Genomic DNA, 15,969 nt, shown 5'->3' on the forward strand with positions numbered 1-15,969 from the left:
TTGTACAAGGTTTTTTGTTGACATTGTTGAAACATGCTTTCATTTATCTTGAGTAAAATACTTGAGTGTTCTTTCTGGATCATAGGGTAGGTGTACGTGTAGACCTTTTCCCAAAGTGGTTATAACATTTTGTATTCCCTACAACCATGTATATAAGACTTCTGATTGCTCCACATCCTTGCCAGTACTTGGCCTTTGAATTTTAGCCATTCTGGTGGAAATGTAGTAATATCTCACTGTTGTTTTAATTTATATTTCCCTAATGACTAATGATGTTGGGTGCTTTTTAATGTGTTCATTAGCTATTTGTATATAATCTTTTGTGTGTATTTGTTTACATCCTTTGTCCATATTATCTTGGGTTACTTGTCTTATTATTGAGTTGCAAAAGTACTTTACATATCTTGGATACCAATCTTTTGTCAAACATGTTTGGCAAATATTATCTCCCAAAGGACAAGTATTTATTGACTGAACTGCTTACAGCTTACTTACCTCTTTGAAATCAAATACACTTGGATTTAAATCCTGTCTTTATCTGTAACTAGCTGTAGGAATTTGAGTGAGGTATTTAACTTTTTGAGCATTTCTTCCCATCAGTATAATAGAGATAATATTTACCTTTATATGGTTGTTGTAATGATTATACAATGGATTTCGACATATCTGACATGTAAAAGGTTTTCAATAAATGTTAATTCTGTTCTTTTCTATCTGTTTTACGATAAGATGGCAGTTGCTGCCTGAAACAGCTGAACTGCAGTTCTTACACTGCAAAACTCTATAAAAATCTGAATTTTCACAACGATAAAAATCATTACAATAGTGGAGACCATAAAGAATTAAGGTTCCTGGGAAGAGAATAATGTAGCTTTTTTTCTAGTTCAGTAACATATTCAAAATAAGGCTGAATCCAAAACTAGTCAAATCAAATGAATTTCATTTGGAGGTGAAATTGAAAAGAAAAAGGTGAAAAATTCAAATTATGTTGTGCTAACAGTCATCTGCTATAGCATGTGGAAAATTTAAATGACATGCTATTGCAAATACAACTACTGAATCCTCTCTATACCAGTTATATTTATATAGAAATTCACATTAAAAATAAGCTTAATCCAAAAGCATTTTTAGGGAATAACTTCAACATGTTAATAATACTTTTAAGTGCCAGTTATACTAATAGTCACTATAAATAGGTTGGTGTAATTACTACAACCAACTTACTAAATAAGTTATAGTAATTACTACAAACAAGAGTTATTACTTTACTGAATTTTGCCATGTATAATGTGCTCCCATGTATAATGTGCACCAATGTTTTTGGCCCAAACTTTCAGGGGGAAAAAATCTTTCATTTTAATTCAAATTTTTATTTGTTTACATTTAGGTACTTGTTTTTATATTATAAAGGAATTTTAGCATTTTTTTTTTAAGGGGAACAGGACTTTATTGGGAAACATTGTGTACTTCCAGGACTTTTTTTCCAGGTCAAGTTGTTGTCCTTTCAATCTTAGTTGTGGAGGGCGCAGGTCAGCTCCAGGTCCAGTTTCCAGTTGCTAGTTGCAGGGGGCGCAGCCCACCATCCCTTGCGGGACTCGAGGAGTTGAACCAGCAACCTTGTGGTTGAGAGCCCACTGGCCCATGTGGGAATCGAACCAGCAGCCTTCGGAGTTAGGAGCATGGAGCTCCAACCGCCTGAGCCACGGGGCCGGCCCAGCATTTATTTTTTAACATATTATGATACAAGAAATTTTATGTACCAAATAATTACAAAACACAAGAACAGATGCAAGGTACAAAAATTTTACATACCGGTAACAAAATACAATAATTACGCAGCAAAGAAGGCCAAGAACTCTTCGTTGTTGCCAAGTTTGTCATAAGCTCAACAAAACCTATTATAGTATTCCAGGGTATTCTTTTGCATATGGATATAGTTATTTATTTCTAGAGTTACACTTTTAACTCATAAGCATAAATCAAAGAATTAAAAACATTTATATAGATACGGAATTAATACTACCCATGTATAACGCACATCCTTATTTCCCCCTCACAAATTTGGGCAAAAACATGCGTATTTTGCAAGTGATAGCAAAATATGGGACACAGTGAAAAACTTGCTTTATTGTTTCTATTCCTATTCTTATTTCTTGCTATAAAAAATTTTCATGTTCTGGATCCAAATTCTGTCCCTGTAATTTACTAGTCAAGTTAGTTAACTCTTTTAAATCTCATTTCTTTCACTTGTAAAATGGGTATAATAATATTATCTATCATATCATTCCAATGAGGATTAAATCAAATAAACTTATAAAGACCTTAGCACAGAATACTTTCAGCACATAGCAAGTGATCAGTAAATATTAGTTATTTATAATTGCTGTTGCTAAAGATGTTGGTCAAGTTTTTTTCAGTTTCTGTGACTAGTCTGAACTTCATATTTTCCAATTTGAAGAGGTAATTGAGATACGAATATGATTTGTTTGTCAAACTGACTGGAAAATACTGACAAATTATATTTTGCATTCTTCAGATCTCAGTTTAAATATCACTTTCTTGGAGAGATCTCTCCAAAGCAGGTCCTTCATTTAAATTTTAATTTATAATATGATAAATATTGACAGATATGACCCACATAAACAAATACTCTCTGGGAGTCCTCAGTAATTTTTAACAATGTCAAGGGGTTCTGAGACCAAAATATTTGAGACTGATAAAATGAATTGTATATTCTCCTGATTTAAAAGTATATTATGGTCTGTCAAACCTCTGAGTTTCTCAGATTTGTTTTCTCTTTTTAAGCTACATTTAATTTGAGTAGTACTTAAGACTTGTACACATTCACTTTTTCCTGTTGTAGTTATACTTACGGAAAGGTTGTAAAAGATAATTACAACTTCAGGGTTTGGTTTTCTTTGTGCTTTGTTTCATTTTTTACTATGAACTAGAATTGCATGAACTCAATGCATTATGCACTAGTTATCTCATGCAACTGACAATTAAATTTTTATGGTAATATGATTACTAATAAATATAGCTTGCTTGCAAGACATAAATCTTTCCAGTGATCTATGAAAGTGAAAATATTGGAAAGTACTGCATGGAAATTATCTTCATCTCCCACTCCCACTTCTAGCCCTGGTGCCACTGCCTTAGGTTAGCCACTCTTCTCTCACTTTCTCTGCCAATTACAATAGGCATTCTACATTCATTCTTTATTCTCACCAATCCGGTCCCCACACTGAGACAAGAATAATCTATCTCAAAATCAAATCTGGCCATATTTCTAATCTTGTTATTAAAAAGCTTGCATGGCTTTCCAGATATCTACACTAGAGGCCATAAACTGATAGCCAATAGGATGATTAAAGAATAAAGATGGCGGTTCCCCTCACCCTACACACACACACAAGGTCAGACAATTAAGTTAGTGAACTTGTTGCAACGATTTTGCTAACCTTTTTTGATATAAGAGGGATTATTCATTATGAATTTATACCAACTGGACAGTTAACCAAGTTTACTATTTGGAAGTGCTGAAAAAGCTGTCTGAAAAAGTTAGACAAAAATGACCTGAACTTTTCACCATGGCTCTTGCATCACGACAATGCACCAGCTCACAAGGCACTGTCTGTGAGGGAGTTTTTGCCAGTAAACAAATAACTGTATTGGAACACCCTCTCTACTCACCTGATCTGGCCCCCAATGACTTCTTTCTTTACCCAAAGATAAAGAAAATATTGAAAAGAAGACATTTTGATAACATTCAGGACATCAAGGGTAATACAACGACAGCTCTGATGGTCACTCCAGAAGGAGAATTCCAAAATGGCTTTGAACAGTGGACTAGGCGCTGGCATTGGTGCATAGTTTCCCAAGGGGCGTACTTCAAAGGTGACCACAGCAATATTCAGCAATGAGGTATGTAGCACTTTTTCTAGGATGAGTTCGCAAACTTCATTGTCAGAACTCATATATAGAGAACCCCAAATATTCCACTAAAAAACTATTAGAACTGATAAGTGAATTTAGTAGAGTAGCAGGATACAAAATTAATATTCAGAAATCAGTTGCATTTGGATACACCAATAACAAACTATCAGAAGGAGAAATTAAGAAAACAATCCCATTTACAATTGCATCAAAAACAATAAAATACTTAGGAATAAATTTAACCAAGGAAGTAAAAGACCTGTACTCAGAAAGGCACTGAGTACATTAAAGAAGAAATTAAAGAAGACACAAATAAATGGAAATATACACCATGCTCATGGATAGGAAGAATTAATATAGTTAAAATGTCCATACTACCTAAGGCAATACACAGACTCAACGCAATCCCTATCAAATTACCAATGCCATTTTTCACAGGACTAGAACAAATAATCCTAAAATTTATATAGAACCATACAAGACTCCGAATAACCACGGCAATCTTGAGAAATAGGAACAAAGTGAGAGGTATCTCTCTACCTGACATCAAATCATACTGCAAGGCTATAGTAATCAAAATAGCATGGTATTGGCATAAAAACAGACACATAGATCAATGGGACAGAGTAGAGAGCCCAGAAATAAGTCCATGCCTATATGGTCATTTAAGCTATGACAATGGAAGCAAGAATTTACATTGGGGTAAACACAGTCTATTTAATAAAGGGTGCTGGGAAAACTGGACAGATACATGCAAAAAAATGAAACTGGACCACCATCTTACCCTATATACAAGAAAAAATTCAAAATGGATTAAAGACTTAAATGTAAGACCTGAAACTATAAAACTCCTAGAAAGAAATACAGGAAGTAAATTCACAGATATTACCCTTAGTAATATTTTTACTGATATATCTCCTCAGGAAAGGGAAGCAAAACAAAAAATAAACATGTGGGACTGCATCAAACTAAAAAGTTTTTTCACAGCACAGAAAACCATCAGTAAAACAAAAAGGTATCCTGCCGAGCGGGAGAAGATATTTGCCAGTGATACATCTGATAAGGGGTTAATATCCAAAATTTCTTTAAAAACTCATACAACTCAATACCAAAAAAACAAACAACCCTATTAAAAAATGGGCAGAGGACATGAGGAGGAATTTCTCTAAAGAGGACATACAGATGGCCAACAGACATATGAAAAAATGCTCAACGCCACTAATCATTAGAGAAATGCAAATAAAAACCACAATGAAATACCACCTCATTCCTGTCAGAATGGCTATAATCAATAAATCAACAAACAAGTGCTGGCGAGGATGTGGAGAAAAGGGAAGCCTTGTGTACTGTTGGTGGGATTGCAGTTGGTGCAGTCACCATGGAAAACAGTATGGAAGTACCTCAAAAAAATTGAAAATGGAACTACCTACCTTATGACCCAGCAATTCCACTTCTGTGTATCTATCCAAAGAAATCCAAAACACTAATTCGAAAAAATATATGCACCTCTATGTTTATTGCAGCACTTGTACAATAGTCAAGATATAAAAACAACCAAAATGCCCATCGACAGACAATTGGATAAAGAAACTGTGGTACATTTATACAATGGAGTATCACTCGGCCATAAAAAAGAATGAAATCTTACCTTTTGCAACAACATGGATGGACTTTGAGAATATTATGCTATGTGAAATAAGTCAGACTGAGAAAGACAAATACTGTATGATCTCACTTATATGTATGTGGAATCTAAAGAACAGAATAAATGAGCGAACAAAACAGAAATAGACACAGAGATATAGGGGGGAAAAACTGTTGGTTGCTAGAGGGGAGGGTGAGGGGATGGGGGAAAGGTGAAGGGATTAGAAAGTGCAAATTAGTAGACACAATATAGTCATGGGGATATGAAACACAGTATAGGGAATATAATCAACAATGTTGTAAAGATTATGTAAGGTGCCAGATGGGCACTGGACTTATCAGGGGGATCAATCACTTCATAGACTGTGTAGATGCCTGACCAATGTGCTGTACACCTAAAGCTGAAGTAGAATATTGTATGTCAACTATAATGAAATATATATTTATATATATACACATATATATATACATATATATATATATACACACACACATATATGTACATATATACACACATATATGTAGTCATGGAATGTGGAGTATAGCATAAGAAAGATCGTCAACGGTATTGTAACAGCTACATAAAATGTCAGAGGGATAGTAGCTTGGGGGAGGTGGGTTATCACTTTGTGAGGGGTGTAAATGTCTAACTAGTATGTTGCTTTGTACACCTGAAACTAATTTTTTAAAAAAAAGAGAGAAAATACATCCTATCAAAATTATTGGGATGCAGCGAAAGCAGTAAAAAGAGGAAAATTTACATCATTACAGGCCTATCTTAAGAAAGAAGAAAAATCCCAGGTAAACAACCTCACATTACAGCTTAAAGAACTAGAAAAAGAAGAATAAACGAAACCCCAAAGTCAGCAGAAGGAAGAAAATAATAAAAATCAGAGCAGAACTAAATGAAATAGAGAACAAAAAGACAACAGAAAAATTAATGCAACAAAGAAATATCAACACAAGGATTTATTCAAACAATTAACTCTTATATCAATTACTAAAAAATTCTGCCAACGGGACAACTACTACATATTGGCTTCCAGAACGGTCTGTGGTGCTCCATATATATTTTCAATTGCCTAAAATCAAGATTTCTAAAAAAAATTAATAAAATGCCAAATACCCACCACAGATGTGATTAAGCTAAAACTCTTGAGATGTGGAGATTATATGACTGGGCCCAATGTAATCGAAGGGTCCTGATCAGAGGGAGGCAACAGGCTTAAAGTCAGAGAGAGGAAATGTGACAATAGAAGCAATGAAGTGATATGTTATGAAAATGGAGGAAAGAGCCATGAGCCAGGAATGTTAGTGATTTCTAGAAGCTGGAAAAAAGCACAGAAAGAGATCTTCCCCTAGAACTGCTGGATTGCACACAGCTCTGACAACAACTTGATTTTTATACAGAAAGACCCTTTTCAGACTTATCTCCAGAACTGTATTAAGTCTTGTTTCAAGCCACTAAAGTTGTGGTAATTGCTACAGCAGCAATAGAAAATTAATACAAATGGCAATACCCATTTGTACATTTTGATCTACAGATTCAATGCAAACCCTATCAAAATCCCAGGTGGCTTTTTTGTAAAAACTGACAAGCTGATTGTAAAATTCATATGCAAACTCAAGGGAACCAGAATAGCCAAAATAACCTTGAAAAAGAACAGTATTCAAAACTGCTTATGGTACTGGCATAAAAACAGACACACAGACCAGCGAAACTAAATCAAGAGCCCAGAAATAAACCCACACATACATGGTCAATTAATACTTGACAAGAGATATATTTTCCCTAATGGGGGAAAGAATAATCTCTTCAGTAAATGGTGTTGGGAAAACTAAATATCCACATGCAAAAGAAAAATTGGACCCTATGTTACCACTCACAAAAATTAACTCAAAGTGGATTAAAGACTTAAATGTGAGACCTGAAACTGTAAAATTCCTGGAAGAAAATATAGTAAAAAAGCTTTTTGACACGGTTCTTGGCAATGACTTTTTAGATATAACACCAAAAGCACAAGAACAAAAACAAAAATGAGCAAGAGATTACATCAAATTAAAACGCTCCTGCACAGCCAAAAAAAAAAAAAAACAACAAATGAAAAGGCAACCTATGGAATAAGAGAAATTATTTGCAAACCACATATTAAATAATGGATTAATATTCAAAATACATAAGGAACTTGGGGCCAGCCCGGTGGTTCAGGCGGTTAGAGCTCCATGCTCCTAACTCCGAAGGCTGCCAGTTCGATTCCCACATGGGCCAGTGGGCTCTCAACCACAAGGATGCCAGTTTGATTCCTCGACTCCCGCAAGGGATGGTGGGCAGCACCCCCTGCAACTAAAATTGAACACGGCACCTTGAGCTGAGCTGCCGCTGAGCTCCCGGATGGCTCAGTTGGTTGGAGCACGTCCTCTCAACCACAAGGTTACCGGTTCGACTCCCGCAAGGGATGGTGGGCTGTGCCCCCTGCAACTAGCAACGGCAACTAGACCTGGAGCTGAGCTGCGCCCTCCACAACTAAGACTGAAAGGACAACAACTTGAAGCTGAATGGCACCCTCCACAACAAAGACTGAAAAGACAACAACTTGACTTGGAAAAAAGTCCTGGAAGTACACACTGTTTCCCAATAAAAAGTCCTATTCCCCTACCCCAATAATAATAATAAAAATACATAAAGAACTCAAACAACTCACACAGAACAATCCAATTTTAAAATGGACAGAGGGCTTCCACAGGAGGCCTACACACCATCACTGGGGCTGCCGCCATGTCTTTAGTGATCCTTGAGAAGTTCCAGCACATTTTGCGAGTACTCAACACAAGTATTCATGGGTGGTGGAAAACAGCCTTTGCCATCACTGTAATTAAGGGTGTGGGGCGAAGATATGCTCATGTGGTGTTGAGGAGAGCAGACATCGACCTCACAAAGAGGGCAGGAGAGCTCACTGAGGATGAGGTGGAACATGTGATCACATTATGTAGAATCCATGCCAGTACAAGATCCCAGACTGGTTCTTGAACAGACAGAAAGATGTGAAGGATGGAAAATACAGCCAGGTCCTGGCTAATGGTCTGAACAACAAGCTCCGGGAAGACCTGGAGGGACTAAAGAAAATTCGGGCCCACAAAGGGCTGTGCCACTTCTCAGGACTTTGTGTTCGAGGCCAGCATGCCAAGACCACAGGCCGCACTGTGAGTGTGTCTAAGAAGAAATAAATCTGCAGGCCTTGTCTGTTAATAGTTTATACACCAAAAATAAAAATAAATAAAAATGGGCAGAGGACTTGAATAGACATTTTCCCAAAGAAGACATACAAATGGCCAACAAGTACATGAAAAGGTATTCAATGTCATCAGAGAAATGCAAATCAAAACTACATGATATATCGCTCACTACTGTTAGAATGGCTATTATAAAAAAACACACAACAACAACAACAAAAAAAGAAAATAAGAGCTAAATGCTATCAAGGATGTGGAGAAAAGGGAACCCTGGTGCACTGTTGACAAAGACTTTACCTACTCTGCCATCTTGATCAGAAGTCAACAATGCAGTATTCAACAATACAGTCATCATGGCACCACTGTTCCTTTGGGGAGCTCTCCTCCCACCCAGTTGGTCCAGCACAGGCAAGAGCTGTGTACTTGAAGGTGTACTCTTCATTCACCTATGAAGGTGTACTCTTCATTCGCCTAATAACGCTTGTCCAGCCCTGGTGATTCCCTGAGATCCCGCCTTGGTAATCCCCTAAGACCCCACTCCACCCAACTCACTTACCCAGCCTGAGCCTGTTCCAATGTCTCCTCCACATAAGCAGCCTGCCTTGGCTCATCCTGCAGACTTTCCCAAAATCTCTCAAAGGTTCACAAACCCCAAACAGCAGCACCCAGCCTTGGTGTGCCTTGTAGCTCTCGCAAAGGGGCCCCAAACCCAGCACACGCAGCGACTAGTCTCAACCTGCATTGAAAATCCCATCAGGTGGCCTCAAGCCTGGAATAAATGGAGGCCAGTCTTGGCCTGGAATGTATCTTCAAATAAGTGGCCACAGCCTGGCACAAGTAGCAACTGGTCTCAACTCGCACTGTGGTGTCCACCAAAAGATCCCAAGCCTGGCACAAGTGGCAGCTGGCTTCGGTTCACAGCATAGCCTCTCCCACACCTCCAAGGCCAGCACAAGTGGCAACCAACTGCAGATTATTTTGTAGCTCCTACCAAGTGACCCAAAGCCCAGCATAAGTGGTGGCTGAACTTGGTCTGCACTGAAGCCCCTCCCAAAAGGCTCCAGACCCAACACACCCAGTGGCCAGCTTCAGGCAACACCAGAGCACCACCCAACCACTCCACAAATGATACACCCAAAAGGAAGACTTGGTTGGCACCAGAGCTCCACTAAAGCAACTATACTCCATAAGACAGCTCCTGCATTACACTTCAAACACTGTAGTCATGTCCAACCCTCACAAACAGTCAGCATGAGGGTCAACCCCACCCGCTGACATGACAACGACAATTGAGGGCTAGGATTATAATAGGAGAGTACATATAAGCCATGCAAGGACACACCTGGAGCCCCCATATCAGGTGACCAGAGAAACTGTACTACTGAGCCCTACAGGGCACCTTCAACATAGGCCACTCAGTCAAGACCAGGAGACTTAGCAAATCTACCTAATACATAGAAAGAAACACAAGGAGTCAGCCAAAATGAGAAGACAAAGAAACATGCCCCAAATAAAAAATAGGACAAAACTCCAAAAAAAGAGCTAAAATGGAGACGAACTCCAGATACGGAGTTCAAAATAATGGTTATAAGGATGGTATGAGAACTTCAACAAAGAGACAGGAAACATAAAAAGGGAGATAGAAACATAAAAAAGAACCAGTCAGAAATAAAGAATACAGTAACCGAAATGAAAAATGCACTAGAGAGAATCAACAGCAGATCAGATGAAGCAGAGGACTGAAGTAGGAATCTAGAAGACAAGGTAGTGGAAAACATCCAATTGGAAAAGAAAAAAGAATCTGGAAAAAAAAAATGAGGACAGTTTAATGGACCTCTGGAACAATATCCAGCGTACCAACATTTGCACAATAGGGGTAGTAGAAAGGAAAAAAACAGAGGAATTGAAAACCTATTTGAAGAAATAATGATGGAAAGCTTCCCTAACCAGGCAAAGGAAATAAACATATAAGTCCAGGAAGCGCAAAGACTCCCCAACAAGATGAATGCAAAGAGACCCACTCTAAGACATATCATAATTAAAATGCCAAAAGTTAAAGACAAAGAGAGTACCTTAAAAGTAGCAAGAGAAAGGCAGTTAGTTACCTACAAGGGAACTCCCATAAGACTGTCAGCTGATTTCTCAACAGAAACTTCGCAGGCCAGAAAGGAATGGCATGAAATATTCAAAGTTGTGAAAAGGCAGGACCTACAACCAAGACTACTCTACCCAGCAAGGTTATCATTTAGAATTGAAGGAGAGATAGTTTCCCAGACAACAAAAAGCTAAAGGAGTTCATCACCACTAAACCAGTATTACAAGAAATATTAACCTGATAAGTAGTTAATATCCAAAATATATAAGGAACTCATGCAACTTAATACCACCACTCCCCCCAAAAAAAGATCTGATTGAAAAATGGGCAGAGAATCTGAGTAAACATTTCTCCAAAGAAGAAAGACAGATGGCCAATAGACGTATGAAAAGACAGATGGTCAACATCACTAATCATCAGGGAAATGCAAATCAAAACCACAATGAGCTATCACCTCATACCTGTCAGAATGGCTATTGCCAATAAATCAACAAACAATAAGCATTGGCAAGGATCTGGATGTACACTGTTGATGACATTGTAAATTGGTGCAGCCGTTATGCACAACAGTATGGAGGTTCCTCAAAAAATTAAAATCAGGGGGCCGGCCTGGTGGCTCAGGCAGTTAGAGCTCCATGCTCCTAACTCCGAAGGCTGCCGGTTCGATTCCCACATGGGCCAGTGGGCTCTCAACCACAAGGTTGCCAGTTCGATTCCTCGACTCCCTCAAGGGATGGTGGGCTCCGCCTCCTGCAACTAAGATTGAACACGGTACCTTGAGCTGAGCTGCCTCCCGGATGGCTCAGTTGGTTGGAGCACAGGCTCTCAACCACAAGGTTGCCAGTTCGATTCCTCGACTCCCTCTAGGGATGGTGGGCTCCGCCCCCTGCAACTAAGATTGTACACGGCACCTCACTGAGCTGCCGCTGAGCTCCCAGATGGCTCAGTTGGTTGGAGTGCATCCTCTCAACCACAAGGTTGCCGGTTCAAGGGATGGTGGGCTGTGCCCCCTGCAACTAGCAACGGCAACTGGACCTGGAGCTGAGCTGCGCCCGACACAACTAAGACTGAAAGGACAATAACTTGAAGCTGAATGGCACCCTCCACAACTAAGATTGAAAGGACAACAACTTGACTTGGAAAACAGGCCTGGAAGTACACACTGTTTCCCAATAAAGTCCTGTTCCCATTCCCCTTCCCCAATAAAATCTTAAAAAAAAAAAAATTAAAATCAGAACTATAATATGACCCAGCAATTTCACTTTTGGCTATTTATCCAAAGAAATATAAAATACTAATTCAAAAAGACATATGCATCCCTATGTTCACCACAGCATTATTTACAATAGTCAAGATATAGGAAGCAGCCTAAGTGTCCACTGATAGAAAAATGGATAAAGAAGATGTAGTACATATACACAATGGAATATCACTCACCCATAAAAAAGAATGAAATCGTACCATTTGTGGCAACATGGATGGACCTAGAGAGTATTATGCTAAGTGAAATAAGTCAGACAGAGAAAGACAAATACATGATTTCACTTACATGTGGAATTTAAAAAACAAAATAAATGAACAAACAAAAACAGAAACAAACTCATAGATACAGAGAACAAATTGATGGGTGCCAGATGAGAGGGAGGTTGGGGGATTGGTAAAAAAAGTGAAAGGGATTAAGAAGTACAAATTGCCAGTTATAAAAATAGTCACGGGGATGTAAAGTAGGGAACATAGCATAGGGAACATAGTCAATAATATTGCAATACCTATGTATGGTATCAGACGGTTTCTCAACTTATTCGAGTGATCACTTCATAAGCTACATATATGTCTAATCACTATGTTGTACACCTGAAACTAAAATATATTGTATGTCAACTATAACTGAAAAATAAATTTTAAAAAATACTGTATTGTATACTTGAAAGTTGCTGACAATGGAGCTTAAATGTTCTCACTATAACAACAATAAAATGGTAATTATGTGAGGTGAAGGATGTATTAAGTAATCTTATGATATATAATACACTTCACAATATATAAATGTATCAAATCATCACATTGTACACCTTAAACTTGTACAATGTTATACGAGTATGTCAATTATCTGAATAAAACTGGAAAAAGAAAAAAAAGCTGGAAACTCATACTTCTCAATTTTAAAACTGACTACAGAGTAATAGTAATCAAGACAGTGCGGTGCCAGCATAAGGACAAACATAGATCAATGGAACAGAATCTTGAAATGAACCCATCTATGGTCAATTAATTTTCAACAACAATGCTGAGACCATTCAATGGGAAAAGAATAGTCATTTAAACAAATAATGCTGGGACTACTGGATAGCCACATGCAAAAGAATGAAGTTGGAGGTTTTTCTAATGCCATACACAAAAATCAACTCAAAATGTACCTTAGACATAAATATAAGAGCTACAACTATAAAAATCTTAGAAGAAAACATACAAGTAAATTTTCATGACCTTGGGTTAGGAGATGGTTTTTTAGACATGCTATCAAACAAACAAGCAACAAAAGAAAAAATAGGTAAACTGTACTTCATCAAAATTAAAAACTTTTGTTCTTCGAAGAATACTATCAAGAAAGCGAAAAGACAACCCACAAAAATAGAAGAATAGGTTTGCAAATCATATATCTGATACGGGACTAGTATCTCTTATAACTCAACAACAAAAAGACAAGTAACTGAATTAAAAAAAATCAGCAAAGAATCTGAATAGTCATTTCTCAAAAAAAGATATACAAATGAACAACAATAAGCACATGAAAAGTGGCTCAACATCATTAGCCGTCAGGGAAAGGCAAATCACAACCAACCACAGTGAAATATTACTTTGCCCTCACTAGGATGGTAATAATAATAACAACAATAATAATAAAAGATTGATGGTAATAATCAAAAAGATTGATGGTAACAAGTGTTGAAAAGGATGTAAAGAAATTGGAACCCTCATACATTGCTGGTTGGATTGTAAAATGGTACAGCTACTTTGGAAAATAATTTGGCAGTTCCTCAAAAAGTTAAACAGTTATTGAATGACCAAACAATTCTATTTCCAAAAGAAATGAAAACATATGTTCATACAAAATCTTGTACATGATAGTATTATTCATAACCAAAAGGGAACTCAAAAGTCCAACAACTAACGAATGAATAAACAAAATATAGTATATCCATACAATGGAATGTTATCCAGCCATAAAAAGGAATGAAATACTGATACATGCTACAACATGATGAACCTTGAAAACACGCTAAGTGAAAGAAGCCAGTCTCAAAAGACTACATATTTTATGATTCCATTTATATAAAATGTCCAGAATAGGCACAAAGACAGAAAGCAGTGGTTGCTTAGGCTAGTGGGGATGGGAGGATTGGGGGGATGACATTAAAGGGCACAGGGTTTCTTCTGAAATGATGAAAATGTTCTAAAATTGACTATGGTGATGGCTGCTCATATCTGTGAATATACTAAAAACCATTTAATTGTACACTTTGAATGGGTGAGTTGTCTGGTATGTGAATTATATCTTACTAAAAGTGTTAAGAAAAAGAAAGTCTGCTGTGAGGCCCCAGTTCCAAAATACTAAGTCTCTTCAGGGACACTGTTGACACTCTTGTCTTCAAGGCCCCATCAAGCAGTCATGGGCTCAAAGCAGAGGGAAGGTAGTTTCCTTACTAAAACCTCCCAGCAATGCTAACTTGTCTTGATAATTTGCTAAATGACATATTTATCACGTGGCTATATAACTGCAGTAAGTTAAAAATCCAACTCAATTTTTCAATTCTAATCTGTAAGTGAACAGGTAATGGGGAGTAGGTACTAGAAAACTACTCAGTACTAAAGTTCTAAATAGAACTACACTAAAATACTAGAAATAAAAACATAACATTTTGGTTGAGTGACTTCTTTTGTTGCTAATTATCCTGATAATATATTAATAATATTTGCAGGGACAACACAAGAGGTGACAATCTACAAACCTCTACAATTAATACCCTGATAATGTATCAAACAAACATTAATAAAGCAGATTCAACAATGTTTCATTTGATCTTTGAAGACTACATAATAAACCTGATTTTTTTTAAAAAGATTTTTTATTAGGGAAGGAGTACAGGACCTTATTGGGGAACAGTGTGCACTTCCAGGACTTTTTTCCAAGTCCAGTTGTTGTCCTTTCAGTCTTAGTTGTGTCGGGCGCAGTTCAGCTCCAGGTCCAGTTGCCGTTGCTAGTTGCAGGGGGCACAGCCCACCATCCCTTGCGGGAGTTGAAACGGCAACCTTGTGGTTGAGAGGATGCACTCCAACCAACTGAGCCATCTGGGAGCTCAGCGGCAGCTCAGCTCAAGGTGCCGTGTTCAATCTTAGTTGCAGGGGGCGCTGCCTACCATCTCTTGCGGGACTCGAGGGGTTGAACCGGCAACCTTGTGGTTGAGAGCCCACTGGCCTATGTGGGAATCGAACCGGCAGCCTTCGGAGTTAGGAGCATGGAGCTCTAACTGCCTGAGCCACCGGCCGGCCCTAATAGACCTGATTTTAATGTCACATAATGTGCTACCTTTAGCAACATATGGCGTTTATGAAATAAAGTAGATGCGCCAACACAAACAAAAGTAACATCAGGGAGTAGATGACATTTAGCAACCAGGTTAGCACAGGGCATGTCTTAGTACTCCCCTGTCCGATGTCGACAGTAAATGAACAAGTACAGTGTCCAAGGCCTAAAAAGGGTATTGTAACTAGGCTCAGAGTCCTCAGTCATGACAGTCACCCCATCTGTCCAAGTACAGATTACGGCCAAGAATCTACACCAGAGATTAGAGGAGGGAGACAATGAGTATCAGTTGTGATCTAAAGACTAGCTGTAGTGGGAGAGGTTGGAATTCGCCTACTAATCTTACTCTTAGAAATTCCCCCACAAAAATAGACCAAACAGAATGCTGGAGGATTTGCTCCCACATGGGGTGAATTTACTATATGAAATGAATCCAAGAGGCACAAGGAATGCAATGACCAGATACTCCCATCAGGAA

At 38.0% G+C, this 15,969-nt stretch overlaps 2 protein-coding genes across 3 annotated transcripts in view; one reads left to right on the plus strand and one right to left on the minus strand.

Moving 5' to 3' along the window:
* Window positions 1–15,969, minus strand: part of ZSWIM5 (zinc finger SWIM-type containing 5) — a 141,701-nt gene that overhangs the window by 105,352 nt on the left and 20,380 nt on the right. The window lies entirely within an intron of this gene.
* Window positions 8,357–8,805, plus strand: LOC117026638 (40S ribosomal protein S18-like). Its single transcript, XM_033113529.1, is given in 2 exon segments — window positions 8,357–8,561; window positions 8,564–8,805. Coding segments are annotated over 2 exon segments (447 nt in total).

Source organism: Rhinolophus ferrumequinum, chromosome 9 (assembly GCF_004115265.2).
Source record: "Rhinolophus ferrumequinum isolate MPI-CBG mRhiFer1 chromosome 9, mRhiFer1_v1.p, whole genome shotgun sequence".
Taxonomy (NCBI): domain Eukaryota; kingdom Metazoa; phylum Chordata; class Mammalia; order Chiroptera; family Rhinolophidae; genus Rhinolophus; species Rhinolophus ferrumequinum.